The sequence below is a fragment of the Penicillium chrysogenum genome (assembly GCF_028827035.1).
Source record: "Penicillium chrysogenum strain IBT 35668 chromosome Unknown utg000005l_segment0_segment0, whole genome shotgun sequence".
In the NCBI taxonomy this organism is placed as follows: Eukaryota; Fungi; Ascomycota; class Eurotiomycetes; order Eurotiales; family Aspergillaceae; genus Penicillium; species Penicillium chrysogenum.
In genome coordinates this window covers 5,555,624-5,573,135 of record NW_026622753.1, presented here as the reverse complement: position 1 = coordinate 5,573,135, position 17,512 = coordinate 5,555,624, and the positions used below count along the sequence as shown (strand labels likewise).

Here is a 17,512-nt window from a genome sequence, read left to right as displayed (position 1 = left end):
GAAGTTGAGATATGTTGCTTTGAACAACTTTTTCTGATCAAAAAGGATCATTGTCTTGGTATAATAATCGGTAGAGATGGAGATGGCGTTTGCTCTCCTTCTATTAGGGCAGATACATTAGTTAGCCCTTCGTACCTGATACAGACCTTTTTATATGCCCAAGCCATGACTTTTCTTCTGGCAAAAATAAATAAATATTTCTGAGAAAATGGAAGGATGTTGAGCTAGAATAGTTTACTAGTTAACTCCAGATCACCTGGGCTCGGGAAAATAACGTTCTTATATAAGCAGGTACCGTCACGTGGATATCAGTTCAAAATGACGCTCACCCGTGGACGCGGGGCGGATCATGTGCTCCACCGCTTATCATTTACCCCCGCCGCTTCTTTTGTATCTCTCTCTTCACCCTCACCTGTGAAACACTATGAATATCCTACACTCTACACTGTCAACCTGGCGGGACCGTCTGGCCCCGGTATCACGCACGTCCACCTTCCGCAACACCGGCCAAATCACCCCAGAGGAGTTTGTTCTCGCCGGAGATTATCTAGTCTACAAGTTCCCCACATGGTCATGGGCCGACGCATCAAGTCCGGCAAAACGTGTATCCTACCTTCCAGACGGCAAGCAGTTTTTGGTCACTCGCGGAGTGCCATGTCATCGGAGGCTGAATGACAATTTTGCCGGAGATGCAGGGCTCGAGGATGAGATCGTGAGGGATTTCCTCTCGGGCGGCGACGGCGGTGAAGGCACAGTGGCCGACGATGGGGAGGATGGATGGTTGCGGACTGGTGGCGGTCGCGACGCTGGGGCAGACCATGATAAACAAGAAGCTCGGATTCGTGACGTGCGGACCGTCGATGAATCTGGAAATCTGGGCGAGCAGGAGGAGGATGATGACATCCCCGATATGGAGGATGAAGACGATGATGAGGAAGCCATCATCCGAGAGACAGATGATCAGTCAGGGACACCGTGAGTACCGTTTCTCTGTCTTCAAACTTCACCTTGCCCTCTTTTCTAACCCGTGGCTTGCTATCGGTCCAGATCTCTCCGCACTTACACTCTCTACATTACCTACTCTAACTTCTACCGCACACCCCGGCTCTACCTGTCCGGCTATTTGTCGCCATCCGAACCGCTTCCGCCACATCTGATGATGGAGGATATCGTCGGCGACTACAAAGACAAGACCGTGACGTTAGAGGACTTCCCGTGGTTCGAGGGCAGCGTCAAGATGGCCAGTGTACACCCATGCCGCCATGCCTCTGTGATGAAGACACTTTTGGATCGTGCCGATGCCGCGCTCAAGCTCCGCCGCGACAAGCTCAAGCAGACGCAGTCACGCGACGAAGCGGACCGCGTTCTTCGGGCAGGCGGCGGATTGGAAGGCCTGGTGGATGAGACGAAGAATATGTCGCTCGGGGACTCCCACCACGCACAGCCTGGCGGGGACGAGTGGGAAATGCTGCAACGCGATGAGGAAGAACAGGTTGCTATCCGGGTAGACCAGTACCTAGTTGTGTTCCTCAAGTTCATTGCCAGTGTGACGCCGGGCATTGAGCACGACTTTACGATGGGGGTATAATTTCTTTTAATGGGGTCCAGACTCGTCTTATCCGATCCTTACTTTCCAGACAGCTATACTTTTTTTTTGGAGAAATTGGACTGGGGAGTGGCTAGGATCTGGCGTGCTGCTCCCTTGTTCTTGATTTTCGAAATGTGATATGCATGACATGATATGAGTTTGGCGTTAATCTGCTTTTGGGAGCACGGATAATCTCCTTTCCCCCTTTCTGGGTTGCTTTTGCTGTGTATTATCTTCGTTGGCTTTGGGAGTCTTCCCATGGCAATTTTACTACGATCTGTGAAGATTCCAGAGTAGGCATCTTGCAAAGCGAGATAATAACAGAGCCCCTTGCATTATTGAAGTAAGCCCAAGGAAAGTTGAACTAATAACGATAGGAAATAGAAAAGGCCGATATATCAAATAGATACATGTATGGATGTTTGTATTGAGATGGGGGCAAGGCTTTGTTTCTGTATGACCATTCTTAGTATTCAGGTTCAGTATAATCTCAAAAGTTATATACATGTATAGGAAGTCCGTTTCACAAGTTAAGTCTCCTGCCGCCGTTTTCTGCATACCAGATATCTAAATAGACCAACCGAGACTACTCAAAAAGACATACCTAAGACATATAAAAAGACTTGTCGGAGAGAAGTACCTGGATAGACCACCAAGACTACGGCCATACAAGCGGCCGACTATATAGTCTCAAAGCGGAAGGTATACGAGTGTGTTCCTATTAAGGTACGTGATACCGGTGTTGGGCATGAATTGAACATCAATGGTCGTCGGGCCAAAAGTTCCTCACCAGCCTTGCGTTTAGTCCCAGTTATAACTGGCGAACGGACTTCAGCAAGGTCAGAACGGACAACATCCTTATAGTGTCGATCTTGTACCATGACATTCCACCAACGTACAATCTCAGTCCAGTTTCCGATGATCAACTTGTGGTTTCCTGCCTGTTCGATATCCCAATGAAGTTTCACTTGCACTGCAAGGTTTACCCAGGCTTGTGTCAGGTACTATTGTCCTCGTGCAGTCGACCGCAAATAATCGATAACCTTTGATACCCAATAGAACACAGTGTTAAATTTAGACATATCGAACGCAGAGGAGAAGTATTGAAATAGGTCCTCTGGTTTTTGCTTCATAGCGTGTGGTGCTGGAGTCCGTTTGGTATACTCGATTTCCTGGTTGATTTGTGTCTTTTAGAGTTAGCATTTCCATTTCATCTAGATATCATTGTTTATTATTTTACCTTCATCCGTTGTAAAGACTCCGATTTCCAAAATCGGCATATGTCTCGGACATATAAAAGGCTGCTATTGAACTCAAATGAGTTCTTATTTGCATGTGGCAAAACTTCGGCAACAACTTCTTCACTCTTGTCCGTATTGAAGTGAAGAGCGTAGATTCATATGGAATGACTGTAATAATTGCGTGAGTATGATATTTTGCTCATGATTCCGTTGGAACACTTACTTTGGTCTGTAAAGAGTTTGGACTTGGCCCAAACGTTGGAGGTACACGGACTGTCTGTACCGTGTACTCGAAACATGAAGCTATTCAGAGCCTCATTTCCCCATGCAAATGGGTATATGCGGTCCCTGTGTAGCGTTGAGGTTGTGTGACACCGTTATTGGCTCGTGAAAGTAACTATGGTTCGGATAGATATTGCGGGGAAGTTTCTTTGTGATGATGACGTTGGATTGTTGCTCCTCGTTCCCCTTCCTCGGATGTTCAGTTCCCTGAATGTCCCGGGTGTCTCCATATAACAGTTGGCATCTTTACTGGCCTTCCGAGTTGTCGTAGAACTTCTAGGAGTTGCATAACTGTTGACATGCAGTGCATGCAGGGTATGCGTTTGTCTCTCTGTGTGCAGACTGAGCTCTTTGAGCCTTTGTCTAGCTCGGTCTGTTTGTCATATATCGCTGGCTTATATACCAGCTTCTTTCCATAGTTTCATCAGCACCTCACTTCTTCTTCATCTATCTCTCTCTCTCCGTAGCCTCAACAATAACCTCATCGCTGTCTTCAGGAGTATGACCGTATCTTCCTTTCTGGAGCCAGAGACGGATATGTGCGTTCAACTCTCGTATAACAAGTCTTGCAAACCAGTCGCGGAGAGGAATGAGATTGACCCAGAAGTCTGGAGCTTCTTTGCTGTTCACAAGTGCCGACACAGGTTGATGTTGTAAATCTTCGAATTTCACGAACTCTGGTGCTTTGATTTGGTCACCAATTGGGCTGCGGGGAAGTCTGTGAAGTCGAATAGTGATCGCATCATGAGGCGCTTGAATATGTACAAGCATTTCTCCCCACTGGAACTATTGAATTTAACTTAATAGAACATAATAGAACATAATAGAACTTGAAAATCAACAGTATATCAAAATAATATATTCCAATTGAGAGTAACATCAAAAACAAGTAACAATAAACCACATAAGAACTCCGAATAGTGCAAAGCACGCGTGGACGCCCAAAGTGAACAAATTGGACAACCATCCGCAGTAGCTGGACAAGAGCCAAAAAGCATGATAAGTAAAAGGTCGGCTCTCACTGAGCATAGAAGATACATGTAATCTGGGGTGAGTACACCAGCCGACGTAGACAAATTATAAAAAGAAGAGTAAGCAAAGAATACAGATGTCAAAAAGCAGGAGATACACAGGTCCGGACAATCATTAGATAGACCATGTCGCTGACGATGGTCTATCCGGGTCATTTTCGCCATTCTTTATCGTGTTCGGTAGATGCCACAGCAGCTTTAGTTGAAGAAAGCCAAGATAACGGGAAGAGCCACTACAAGGACGGAGCCAGGAAGCAGGGCGGAGCCGGCGTTGAAGACGGGCTGGACAGGCGCAGAAGGCACGGCGGAAGGCGAGGCCGATGCGGTGGGCGCGGGACGGTGGATCAGAGGGGTGGAGGAGGGGGCCCAGGCGGGCGGGGCGGTGGTGAGTGGGACGGAGATGGGGGTGGTGAAGGTGGCAGGAGGGACGATCGTAGGGACGGTCCAGGTAGGAGGGTGGGCAGTCTCAACGGGGGGGGATAACAGTCTCAACGGGGGGAGGGATGACCGTGGTGGTAGTGGGCACGACAATGGGAGGCTCGGGGCAAGGATAGCCGTCCTCGTGGTGGTGCATGCCATTGCCGACGTTGACGCTGGGCCCGCCGGGGATACCGACGTTGACGCCGGCGCCGGCGGCTTGGTCAGAGCCTGAGCCTGGGCCGCAGGGGCCGCGGTGGGACTCGTGGAATCCGGCGCCGGCGTTCACGAAGGGACCGCCTGGGATGCCGACGTTGACGCCGCTGCCGGCGGAGGTCTCGCTGTTGCCTGGGCCGTGGTTGGTGGTCTCGGGGGCCTGGTTCATCATTTCCGGGAATGGGAGAGCGGGCAGCTGGGGAGCGGAGAGCACGTTGGCAGGGCCGAGAGCAAGGACCAGGCACATGAGGCCGGAGAAGTTGATAGTAGTGGAGACCATTGTTGCGGTAGTTTGGTTTGGTTTGTTGGTTTGGAAGTAGGAAGATGGATATTTATTAAATAAATCCGAAGATTGAAAATGTCAAGTTGATAAAGTGGTTGAAAGAGAGTTGAGAAAGAGAGAGAAAGCGAATGACTGTTTAGAGACCGTGATGCTTGATGAAGAACGGAAGAGTAGGCGTGAGCAGGGACCCTTATGTACTTTTTGGCCTCCAAGCAGAGTATACACTTGAAAAGTATGGGGATAGAGAGCCAAGGGCTCTATCCAGGACCAGATAGGACCAGATGGGGATATTTCTGCAAGGCACGAACTAATGCTTGGTGGCACTCATCTAAAAAAGCCACAAGGGCAGTGATCTGCAAGGTACAAAGTCAACGGCCGCCGAGAAAGGAAATCATGAGAGACATCAGGTCTTAGGGGGCCTGGAACCAAGTCATTGGAGGTCATTGGAAATTAGCAAGCAGCATGGTTCGATAGTCAGGACCTGCAGGTCTGTCGAGAGACCCGATATGCCCTGGGCAGCGTAAAGCTTATGCACGAGCTCTACCCCGAGCTTCTGAGCTGTACAATTGTAGTAGCTCATGTAGGACAGGATAATTCCATTATGCAGATGGAGTTTGGAGAATACGAAAACACGTGCATGGGGAAGAAAGGTACCTAATAGGTATAGATGCAAGGGATAAGCCAATAAAGCACAGAAACATTAACTGCAGGAGACTTGCCAAGGAACCAATCAGGGTATGGGATTAAAATTGAATGCATATACATCACACGCAAGGAACAGGTGAGTCCAAATGCAACTTGCGACTGTTGTCAAGTCAAACCTCAGAAACGCAGACTGCAAAAGAAAATCCGAGACAATTGGAAATAGATGAGGTTATATTGCACATATCACCATAGATCATAATCTCATAAGGTATATCGCCAAAAAGGAGCAAGAAGATATAAAAAAAAAGTTACAGCATCAAAAGCATATACTCCATGAAAAGAGGAAACACCAAGAGATCCAAAATAGACATGGGATCTATCACACATCACAAAGATCCAAGCGTAGATGTATGTCAAATGTGTGCTTCCTTACACATGACTCGAGTTCGATATTCCAAATGCAGTGCCAAAATTAGTAGATTTCTTGAATTTGATTTCAGGTTCTTCCTCTTCGCGAGGGAACTCAGACTCAGGATCAGTCTCATTAGGATCAGCCGATTCACCCGAGCCCAGAATATTTTTCGCCTGATCAAGGAGTTTCTGATCGAGTTCATTCAAAAAATTGGAGTCGTGCTCCTCATCATTGATCAGACCGAGAGGCCCCTGGAGAGCGGGATCGTCTGGCACATCCGGAAAGTAGGAGATCTCATTTTCGGAAGGTTGACGAACGTTCGTCGCCACGGGCGCAAATGGAGTCTCCTCAACCTGGGAGGCAACCTCGAGGGGGGTCCCCTCCTGGGTGGACCGTCGACTATCATCAACGTCGATGATCGCCATCGGGGTGTGACCTGCATGGCGGAGCAAGTTCTCATTGGGCGGGCCGAGCTCTGACAGCTTCAATTTGAGACTGTTTCGGTGTTCGATGGGCCTTGCAGCGGTTGAAGGGGCAGTGTCAGGGGGGTTACCAGGGGCGACGGGGAGGGCGGAGTGATCACACGAGCTACCACGGCCGGTGGCAGCGCCGTGGACTTGAGCGTGATGCCATCCAGCGTGCTGTCGAGTCTTTCGATCGGCACCGGGTGACTCGGCGCTGCAGAGCGGTCTACTTGTCGCGACTGGGGGGAAAGGGCCCGATCAAGGGATGGCGGGTTTCCATTTTCAGAGATCGGCGATAGATAGCTTTGGTCTGGAGATTCATGATCGGAGAATACTCTTGTTGGTCGACTGTCTGGACTTGTCCCCTCCCACACCTGAGCTGCGAAGCGATTTGTGTTATATTGCGATATTCCACCTGCAAGCACAAGCTTGGCCGCTTCAGATCCCAATTGATTTGTTCTGCTCCCTTGACCCCTCACTAACTCCTCCAACTCGGCAATTTTCGATCGCAATAGCGCCCGCTCTTTCTCCCACAACTGTCGCTCCTGCGCGAACAATTCCCTCTCCGTCTCAAAATTCAGCCGTTGGCTCTGTAGAAGCGCCCGCGATTGGTCGATATAGGAAGTATCCATGGCGAACGAATTCACCCGCGCCGAGTCCTGGAATGCGGTTCGGCCGTAGCCTGATATGACAGGAGGGAATGTGGCTGAAACGGATTTTGTGCGACGGATAGGGGTTTCGGTCGGAGAGAAGCGTACTTCTTTGTAGAGACTTCCGTGGCCGTCTAGTAATTTGGTAGTCTTCATTGTGTCCGAAATGTGTTTTTCTCACGATGAGCGCAAATCGGCAGATAAGGATCTATTAGGGAATAGACGTGGACATGCACGATAGTAGCGTGGACGATAGTAACACGATAATCACAATCGTGCCCAACCTGCAACGCCTTTCCCACGTTGACCAGTGGAGTTCCTAGAAGCGGTCAATGAGCTCAGAGCACTCCGACGGAATTTCATGCGAGGTTCCCAATATGGCACATGTCAGGCCTTGGGTCACGTCCGTAGATTAAAATGGTTTGGGTAGATTTAGGATTTGGGTGGCTTTCAGGTACGAAATTCCCAGATATAAGTAAGAAAAGATGAATAGACTGAGTCATGAACCCCACAAATTCCGGGGAAATGGAGGTTACAATGGAAAAGAAGGCAACCAGCGAAGACAGTCAACGGATCCGACCACCGCTTATGACGTCAAATGGACTCTAATAGGAAATGTCATTAATAAGGTGGGAGATCCAGGTCTACCTTGTCGTTTATATATATTGTTTAAAGAATCAAATAGGGGAGTGAGAGTGAAGTGAACATTTCACTCCAATTGTCAGATATATATATATATTGCAGAGGGCAAGAGCAGTATGAGGGCCATCCTACTTATGTACTTGTAAGATCAGCAACAAAGAAAATTCAAGGTCAGATTCTATTGAGGTCAGTTTATTAGACTGTTTGAAATGAGAAAAGTGATTTGTATTAACTCGAGGCTATCTATGTGTGTACATATGTAAGTATTATATCAACAAGCGCAGTATATCCGTAAATGTATGCCCAGAATTCGCCCCCTGTGCTGAAATAGTAAAATAAACATGGAAGAATGGAGAAATTGAAGAACGCCATTTGCGCCATATGCCACATTCGACCTTTAACATGCAGTTGACCAGTATAATCCGCGCTCAGACGTCATGGCGCAGGGCTAGCAGAGCTAGTGAAAACACCAAGTCAAGAATCGAGGTGAATGCTAAAAGATGTCAAATCAAAAACCAAAAATTCAAAAGGATATATAAAAAAGAAACAAGGGCAGAAAACGAAAGGGAAAATCAGCAAATAGACGAGGCGGACTGGAGTCGACTTGGAACCAATTTCTTCTTGAAATCCAAAGACCAAGCCGAACACCCCTTAATAGACCGATTATCCTGTCTCATCGGCGACCGACTCCGCCAAACAAACTGCTGCGCCTCATCAAGCAAATGCTGATCCCCATTCGGCAACGGATAGAAACTGACGTCCTTACACAACGCGCCGAAGCGCGTAGCAAGATCAAACACTCCCCGAGCCGTAAGATCCCTCCCACCCACATTCGCCGACGGATAATAGTACCGCGGATCGAGGTAAAGCAACACACTATTCCAGCGGGGAAGTTTCTCCGACAGAAGCCGCGCCGCGGTTTCGTATTGTTTGAGCGTGCGCTTCGGCACGCCGGTCTGCGTGTGCACGAAGAAGAAGACCTCGAAGCCGACGCTGCGGATGCGGGCGCGGGCGGTTGCGCTGAGCGTGTCGAGGAAGTCGGCTAGTCGGTCGAGATTGAAGGAGTTGCGGAGGAAGAGCGTGTGTGTTGAGTAGAGGTAGTCTTCGGCTTCGTCGTGGAGTTGTCGGTTCACCGCTAGTAACTTGCGTGCGGTGCCGTCTTCGCCGACCCAGTGTGGACTCATTGATAAGGCGCGGTATTGGCCGCGGGATGTGAAGGTGTTGCCGTGGTCGCCTAGTACGATCATTGGTTTGCTGACTAGATACTCGTTTGGGACGTCGAGTGCATATTCGTAGATCTTGAGACGGAGTTCGGCTGGAAGTTGGAGAAGCCGGGGTGGTGGTATTGATGGAGTGAGGTTCGTCATATCTGCTTAGAACCTTAGAAGAATGAGCAATAGATGAATTCGAGCTTTGCGAAATGCGGCTGTTAATCCCGTTTAAATGGTGGTACCACTCGGGTGTATACGCTATAGATGTGTCGCCACCGTCAGAAATTTTTTTTTGATCGGAAAAAGTCAAACAAAAATAGAGATCTGTACACCGTACTTCGATGATAAGATGCATCAGACCATGACCCCTTATATGAAATGCCGAGACACTCTCGGCATTGTCCAGGCCGATATACTTCGCCGGGTGTTAAAGTTCGGCGAATGTTCAAAGTGGTTTATTAGGTCTCTACATGTAGTTACCTAGTTATATACGTAGGTACATACAGGGCTGTTCCTGGATTTCTGAACCATGGATACATTTGCAAAGTTTTTATATAACCTTGAAATCCTTAAATGGGCTGATGATCCTTGACCCTGTTGACCCACGTATTAGTGGAGCCGATGAGTTTTTACTTCAGAACTATGTATTGGACAAGGAGAAATGGAGAAATCTCAACGCCAAGTACCGTCCAGGACCTTGCAAATGTACACGTGTAATCTATTGGCCCAAGTATGCTGTTCTTGGACAACATGCCATGGGCGCATCTATCGACTGTTGAGTGTAAGGAGTGTTGCAAACGTGGCATTTTAACATTCCACACTAAAAGTAATTATATTCATTTAGTCGATCAACTAAGATAGACACCTTAGTACATACATATGTAGAGGCTAAGCTCTTTCGGGTAGGAAAAATGCACACCTATCAACCCAGAACTATATCGGAAATCCATTGAATCACCCACTACGGCCAAGTCAAAAAAGCCGAGTGCCCAAAAGACCAAGACGCAATATATTTGCTATAGAAAACTGTTCGAAAATACCAGGGACAATCAAGTTCCAAACCCGATCATCGCTGTCTATAGACACCCAGCGACCAAGCTGCCCGCAGAACAGCCAGGCCCCAAGCCATGCCAATACTGTCTCGCAAGACATTCAACTTGCTACCCTTAACCTCCCTCCAACCCACAGGCACCTCAGCCACAGGGATCCGAGCGAACTCAGCCAGCATGAGCATCTCAACGTCGAAGATCCAGCCCTCGGAATGCATGTACGGCACAATATAAGGCAACGCACTACGCGAGAACAGCTTGAACCCGCACTGCGTATCCTTGACAGTAGCCGTTTTAGGAGGCGTCATGAGCCACAGGATCAAATGGAACGAGTGCATCAAGAAGTTCCGGAGCTTGGATCGCTATCGAGCAAGTCAGTAATCCACGCAAAACATCCCACTTAGACATCAAATATCATACCTTAACCACAGCCTCACTGCCAACCATATGCGCCCGCGATCCAACAGCAACCGCCCTCCCCTTCGCATCCTCCACATCCCGACAAGCCCCAACAAGCTTCCCCAGATCCTCGAACTTGCTCGCTCCGTCCGCGTCCGCAAAGACAACATACTGCCCACGGACATGGCGCATACCGTGCGTGACCGCGCCGCCCTTGCCGCGGTTATGGGTCAAGTTCACGACGCGGATCGTGCCAGGCGGGATATGGACGCCCTCCGCAGCCTGTGGTGTCCACGGACCCGCGTGTCCCTTGGGATGCAGAGAGAGCTGGTGGTCGCGCGCGAACCGGAATGCGACTTCCTCCGTGCGGTCTGTCGACCCGTCCGAGACGAGGATGATCTCCCAGCCGCGGTCTGAGGCCCGGCCTGCGGCGTCGCTGGTGGTATCTCCGTTCGGTTTGCGTTTGCGCATCGAGCGCGTCTCCCTTGTTCCCGCGCTGGAGTTGGCGATGGCGCTGGCTGTATCCCCGTACATGTGCTCCAGGTAGTTGACGGCTTCTTCTAGCATGCCGGTTAACCGGTCTTCCTCGTTGTAGGCTGGTACGACGACGGACATGAATAGCTCGGCTGGTGCGATTGTGTCGGTTGTGGTGGGTTTGTCGCCCTTTTTGGTGTCTAGGATTTCGAGCCAGCAGGGTAGGGGTTCGGGATCTGTGACGGATCCATCTTTGGCGAGGGTTCTATACTTCTTTTCTTCTGGTAGGGGTTCTCGTGGAACCGGCGCAACGAAAAATATGAATAATGAGAACTATGAAATAGAATGAAGAATTGACAGGTCAGTAACTTGCAATTGGGGCTGCGCGTGTCCGGGGTACCACCGCGCGATCTGGCCGGTACAAGCGGAGTGGGGGAAACGTGGACTCACCAGGACAAACAGTCCCAGCAAACTGGCTACGGAAGCAATGAGTAAGATCTGGACTGGGATTTCCACCACAGTATTGACGCATTGGCGACAGACCTCGCCCCAAGCTGCCGCCATTGTGGAGTGACGAGCTGAACGTCAGATGCGGAGACGGAAGACGGAACAGATGCGGAATGGGGAGTGAGTGATGCCGGAGGGAGGCAAGCACTTAGGTCCGAGAGAGAAAGGGATCATTCATAGAGGTAAGGCAGAATGATCCTCGCCATTTGAGCATTTGAAGAGAGAGAGAGAGGGCAGAAGAGAGGGGGAGGAATGCTGCTAGTTGATAATCGCCAGCTTGGCCTTTTGTCGGCAACACGCAAGCCGATATGGAAAAGATCCACATTTGGGAGCCACGGTTCGTAGACACTAATTAAACTATATTGGAACTATATTAGAAGCCCTGGAGGTATATTGGAAGATGTATTAGAAGATATACAGATATATTAAAAGATATTTTAATCTATTGTTCTGCTCTATTACAATTAATGTATATTGTCCACGGGTAGCTCATTTGGAAAAGACATTGTAGCATACAAGACCTGATTCTTGCTCTATCGAATGGCGCAGTTCCTCGTAAATATGCGCACTCGAGATGTACTTCAATGGACAAAGTTAGAGTGGCGCCTCTAGCAAGACATAGCAACCTTACAGAGATTGGCCTAGGGAGAACAGGACTATGGTGCCTGAACTCTCTGAGCATGCTGCAATCCATAAGCCACTAAAAAGGCCATTGAAAAGTAAGTAATGGATATGGGGTTAAAGAAGGAGAAAGTCTCGGAAGTCGGGGAGAAGGACAAGGGGGTGTATATACTATATGCGAACACTTCCCAAATAGGAAAGGGGACTGTCACTAAAAGCTTCCATATTTCCAGGTTTCATCCACATACTTCCCTTCTCTTATCGTCTTATTTCTCCTGTCAAACATTTTTTCTTCCCCTGCCTCGTGTCGGTTATTCTCTCCACACTCATTCGTCCACTAGCAAGTTCAAAATAACACATTGAGAAGCCAAGGCTTCTTTGTAATAGCTCTGAATGTGCCCCTTCTGGATAGAAGGAGCACGCAACAATCCAAGTCCAGGAAGCGATTGAAGCTGGAGTCTTGTTTCCCAACAAGACAGATTCAATCACATTTGAATGTCGCCCAATGTCCGGAAACTGATCAAAAGGCCTGCGAAAGCTCCCGGTCATTATAGAACTGGACGGACAGAAACGTGGCATCCCGGGACAGGCTATGTTCCCAATCATAGTGAAACCGGATGGGGATGGACAGAAGCAAGAGCATCCCGGGACAGGCTAAGTTCCCATAAATCCATGGCAATCGATGCAATAATCCGGAGATTCCAAACGGTCCAGTCCTTGGATAGTGGTGTCCAGGCAGAGGCATGCCTTCCAGGGTTGGTCCAAGAAGTAATCTGATAGCTGATATCTGTCGTGTAGTCGAGGGCGACTCATAAATTTCCTGTCTGGTAATAACGAAAGAAAAGGATCCACTCTCTGGCTTCGTGTACGGAAAGGGCCCAAAAGATTTGCTCAAGAAGGCTTGAGCACTTGTTCGAACAGAAGAAAAGAAGCCCTTAGGATCCCACCAGCCCAAACTGATCCGCCAAGACGCACAGCCTACGCCATAACGGAACCCACAGAGCCAGCAGTCACCCAACCGCGTTCTCAAACCTCCTGCATCTCCTGATCGGAGGGGGGTGATGTCTCAGTGCCTAGTGAGTAAGGGTTGCCATAGAGGTAAGCGGGTGATTCAGCCATTGGCGCAAATTCATCTGCTAATCGGGTGGGTGTGAACCGTCGCGTCTGATCGTATGTCATCCAGCGGGTGTACTAGTATGAGATAGATGGTCAGTTTTCAATATGCTAATAGGGGCAGGGCAACAGGACAGGGAAAACGGACAGTTGCGATCCTCACTCCAAGCCAAAGACATCGATGTCTTCTAGGAATCACTGTCGAATGTTCTTCTATCGGTGGTCTGTCGTCTTCTGTAGGAGCCTCCTTGAAGAATCCTTCTGGGTAATAAACCCGGCTCCACGCCTGTCCTCTAATCAAAAAGTCCTCCGGTAGCTGTTGTATAGTTGAGTCGTCAAGAAGAGGGAATGTTTCATCCTCGATCTTTGGAACGATCGTGTCGGGACGAAACAAGGTGTTTAGATAACTTGCAAGTAACGACCACGGAATCAGCGGTTCCAGTCGTTGTATAGCAGCCGGGTTGAGCGTCAGACACCAGACAAATGCCATAGAGATGTGCACACTCGGATACATGTTTGGATCCCCGATTTGGCCGAGCATAACGATCAACGTGTGAAACGTGAGAGAGCTCGCCCGGAATGCGAGCTGGGACGAAAGATCGTTGTATACGGCGTGCATAGGTGTTTTTGTTGCGGCTGTACTTGATGCCCACTTCATTGCCGCTAGGCGATCCTCTGCCGTGGGATTGCGCGACTTCAATTTGAAATCTATTTCCATCGCCCCTTTCCTCCCATATTGGAATATCGCACAGATATTGCAAGAGATGAGTTGGACACTTTCCTGCCCCTGTCGCCCTACCCGGCTAATTTCTTTACGGAGAGTAGCAAGAAAGACACTCGCTCGAGAAACAAATTCCTCAACCGGAGCTTGCATAAAAAGCGCACCGTGAGTTGTCACGAATAAAGTACTTAAACTTCCCTCTTGAATCTTCATCAGAGGAGCGACGAGCTGGGTCATGCTGTCGAAAGCATTTGGGAATGCGCGCACACTGATCAATGCTTTCGTGTAGTGAAAAAACTGCTGAAGAACGTCCGGGCGAGCTAAAACAGCAAGGTGATGCTGGATGCGGCCATTTTCTTGGTTTCGGTCCTGGCTATACCAATACCTCGATACCCCTGCCCAGAGGTCACGGTCCTTCTTGTCGAATTCCTCCACGGCCATCCGGTACCGTGCCAAGTCACCTAAACACTCAATCCAAGTCTCCCTGAAATCCGGCACGCTTTCAAGTAGTAGTGTTATCATCGAGTACGAGAGGTAGATAAAATCGAGCATATACTCCATCGAGCCGGGGAGTTTCTGGCGCAACAGCTCTAAGAATGAGTGCACGCCATACCGCCACATACGCGCCGGCATAGCGTACTTATCGGCTAAGTCTTTCAGAACAGGACCAGCTGACGGGTGTTGGGAGGCGAGGAAGAAGTCATGGTGTTCGTAAAGTAATGTTCGGTGTAGCGAGACGAGCGTTTGCCACTGAGGCTGTGATAATTCGGCCTTTGATTGCGCTTGTTGTCTGTCGATCTCAATGCACTTCTTTTCCACCATGACAAGTCCGGTATAAATTCCGCGCACTTCGTTGATCAGTTGCTCCTCGGTGATGGTGTGGGTCTCCGGTTGCCTAAACATTTCATGAGGCTTTGGTTCCTGAGTGACTGCCTCTCCACCCACCATCGCCACATTTCGATTTGATATTTGATCATTTTCTGTGTGCCGTGATTCTTGCACTTGCGCTTGCGTTTGCATTTGGGTAGTGTGGCAAGCATTCTGAAACCCGGCACCATTTTGACTGTGCACAGCAGTGGGTGTTGACTGTGATCTTTGCAATTCGGGACGTGTCGCAAGGGCTTGAGGTAGGTTCGGTTCTTCTTCCTGCCTGGGAGCACTGATCTCAATTTTTGGATCTGTGGGGTGTTTATTGATACATCGAGGCACGCCGGACTTCAAGTGTTGAGAAGCCGAAGCCGACAGCCGCCGAGGATCTCTGGAGACCCGGCGACGAGATTTGCCGACATGGCCTACACTGGTGCAAGCGGGACTTCTAATAGCTCGCATGCCATGACTACTGAGCGTTTCCATAGTGCAATCGTCTGCTAGGACGCCCGTGGACTTTGGCCGAGCACTGGATATCGGCGTGGTGATGGAGCAGCAGCCGTGGGTACTCATTGATTCAGAGATAAGTTCTTCCGACAATAGTCTTTTCAAAGTTCGCCTGGATGAACAGTCAAAAGATAAGTAACGACAGCCCGGTGGTCGCAACATACCTAGGTGACACGCTACGGACAATTCCGCCTGAGAGTTTTGTTTTGGCATCCAAGAGGCTATAAAAATTGCACTGAGTCGGTCTTGCCTCCTTACGGCACAGTGGCTTGTCGGCCATTTCAACCATCTAGGGAGAATTAGGTTATCGGTTGCACCTTGGGAGTGGCGAACGCACCAAAAAGAGAGATGTTCAAATTTCACATGTTGTCATGAAGGAACAGAGATATGGAAAACCTAGTTAATTTATACCAAATGTATGTAGAAGCGTAGAACATCAAAATCCACAATTGAAGGCAACCTGGGAACTGCCTGGGTGTCTGTCTGATCCCGGGGGATGCCGATCATGCACATGTGCCAGTACGGAGTGGCTGGGTATTATATTTTACCATACGAACTACCGGTTGCCTTCAGCTATTTTTTTTAAATTATTTCTATTGCTTCTCCATGCCCCTTTTCTCCGATTCTCATGCAACTGTGTCATTGGAACATTCGATCCTCTTCTTGAATGGTTCTATGGCCCCTGGTGCCAAGCTTCGACGCGCCTGTTAAGAGAGGCAGACAGGTAATAGCCGCCCTGCACTCCCCAGGTCCATATCTTCTGCCTCACTTTTTTCATATGCATGACTCGCCGAACTATCATCAAGATCTGCAAGAGGTTGAAGAAGTAGGTCTTATTTGAAACAGCTGACCCCTCGGTTATTTGACAGCCTCGCCAAACGGTCGTAGGATTCAAGTCTACCTCCGTCATCGCCGAACAGCCTCCAGATCATCATCCCAATACCATTTAGATGTGACAGTCACCGTCTCATGATTTGGGGAAGCCGCCGGGTCAAGGAGCGAACCCGGTTGCCCTTGCAGCGCTAGCCCTAGGGCATTGTTTGCTCCGTCACCGCTATTTGGCTCCTAACGCCGAATTCGACCACACCGGTTCTTTTGACCAAGCTTCAGCATGGGCCATGGCGTTTTCGGCCAAAGAGCCTTTGTTTTGATGTCTGTTGGCCCGTCTAGGCACTGGGATGGACCTTGTGGGCTTAGCGATTTCGCTCTCGCATTGAGCATTGACGGCTTATGTACGAAGTGAAGATTACCGTTTTTCCTCTTCGGTTCACCCCAGAATGAGGCAACTCTTGGTCAACAGGTTGTCTGCGCTACAACATACAACATACATTGTAGGCACACCATCACTAGCCGCCTTGTTGAATCACCAGTGGACAGGGTTCCTTGTATGTCCGATGACAGGCGATCATTCAACAGACTTGCAAATGGGCTGATGTACAGCTGCTAACGGGTTATCCACCCAGTAGTGGGCCACATGGCTTTGTTAGATTGTCAAAATGCCCAGGTGATGACCCGACTTGGACGGGATCCGAGCTATGGCCGGGTATACTGCTACCTAATATTTCCTATCTCTATCTATGCCTGAGTCAAGATACAGTAATACATAGTTCTAAACTTAGGAATAGCTTTAAGACTCATATCCAATACAACTTACTATGTGGTGGGCCTAACACGAACGTGGACTTTGTAGGGTACAATTGGAATACTCAACATCAGCCACCTCGTACAGAATCTCTCCAAGCCTGGACTTTGAATCCATCAAAACTAAAACAAGTGGCTTGGCACGATGACGTTAGTCAATCCACTTCCTGTCAGAAATCTTGGGCAGGGCTGCCTAAGCCTATCACTATCACCTAAGCGCCCGTAATAAGTGTGCGTTTTAAGGGGCCCAGTCTAAAAACAACAGCGTGTACTCCATACTCCTAGGATGTAGTCAGTTTCAGTTCTATTGAATATCCAATTAGACACATATATAATCCAATATAACAAAACAACCACCCAATTAATATGTACCACCTGGGTCGCAATTTACAAGGCAACTTACGCGCTCCACTTCCCCCGAACAAAGGGGATCTAGCCCGTTAATTTCGACCTTCCTGGGAATCAACTTAAAATGGAGCTGCAAGGGAGCGATGATGTGATATTGCAAGCCACACGGGAGGAAGCAGGAAA

At 49.0% G+C, this 17,512-nt stretch overlaps 6 protein-coding genes across 6 annotated transcripts; 1 reads left to right on the top strand and 5 right to left on the bottom strand.

Annotated features, from left to right (window-relative positions):
* Nucleotides 1-424: 424 nt before the first annotated feature.
* Nucleotides 425-1,588, top strand: N7489_010518 (ATG3/ATG10 family protein; the record flags this gene model as incomplete). Its single annotated transcript, XM_056716267.1, has 2 exons — nt 425-975; nt 1,048-1,588. The coding sequence occupies 2 exons, from the start codon at nt 425-427 to the stop codon at nt 1,586-1,588; spliced, it is 1,092 nt and encodes a 363-aa protein (XP_056563889.1).
* A 2,752-nt stretch (nt 1,589-4,340) lies between these two features.
* On the bottom strand, nt 4,341-5,055 carry N7489_010517 (putative cell wall protein; the record flags this gene model as incomplete). The annotated part of the gene is given in 2 exon segments (XM_056716266.1): nt 4,341-4,607; nt 4,627-5,055. The coding sequence occupies 2 exon segments, from the start codon at nt 5,053-5,055 to the stop codon at nt 4,341-4,343; spliced, it is 696 nt and encodes a 231-aa protein (XP_056563888.1).
* Nucleotides 5,056-6,132: 1,077 nt separating this feature from the next.
* N7489_010516 (uncharacterized protein) lies at nt 6,133-7,385 on the bottom strand (the record flags this gene model as incomplete). Its single annotated transcript, XM_056716265.1, has 2 exons — nt 6,133-6,793; nt 7,063-7,385. The coding sequence occupies 2 exons, from the start codon at nt 7,383-7,385 to the stop codon at nt 6,133-6,135; spliced, it is 984 nt and encodes a 327-aa protein (XP_056563887.1).
* Nucleotides 7,386-8,443: 1,058 nt separating this feature from the next.
* Nucleotides 8,444-9,238, bottom strand: N7489_010515 (uncharacterized protein; the record flags this gene model as incomplete). Its single annotated transcript, XM_056716264.1, has 1 exon — nt 8,444-9,238. The coding sequence occupies one exon, from the start codon at nt 9,236-9,238 to the stop codon at nt 8,444-8,446; it is 795 nt and encodes a 264-aa protein (XP_056563886.1).
* Nucleotides 9,239-10,148: 910 nt separating this feature from the next.
* Nucleotides 10,149-11,568, bottom strand: N7489_010514 (dolichyl-phosphate beta-glucosyltransferase; the record flags this gene model as incomplete). The annotated part of the gene is made up of 3 exons (XM_056716263.1): nt 10,149-10,493; nt 10,552-11,337; nt 11,455-11,568. The coding sequence occupies 3 exons, from the start codon at nt 11,566-11,568 to the stop codon at nt 10,149-10,151; spliced, it is 1,245 nt and encodes a 414-aa protein (XP_056563885.1).
* Nucleotides 11,569-13,158: 1,590 nt separating this feature from the next.
* N7489_010513 (uncharacterized protein) lies at nt 13,159-15,629 on the bottom strand (the record flags this gene model as incomplete). The annotated part of the gene is made up of 3 exons (XM_056716262.1): nt 13,159-13,323; nt 13,394-15,452; nt 15,505-15,629. 3 exons carry the CDS (start codon nt 15,627-15,629, stop codon nt 13,159-13,161), a joined length of 2,349 nt encoding a protein of 782 aa, XP_056563884.1.
* Nucleotides 15,630-17,512: the final 1,883 nt, after the last annotated feature.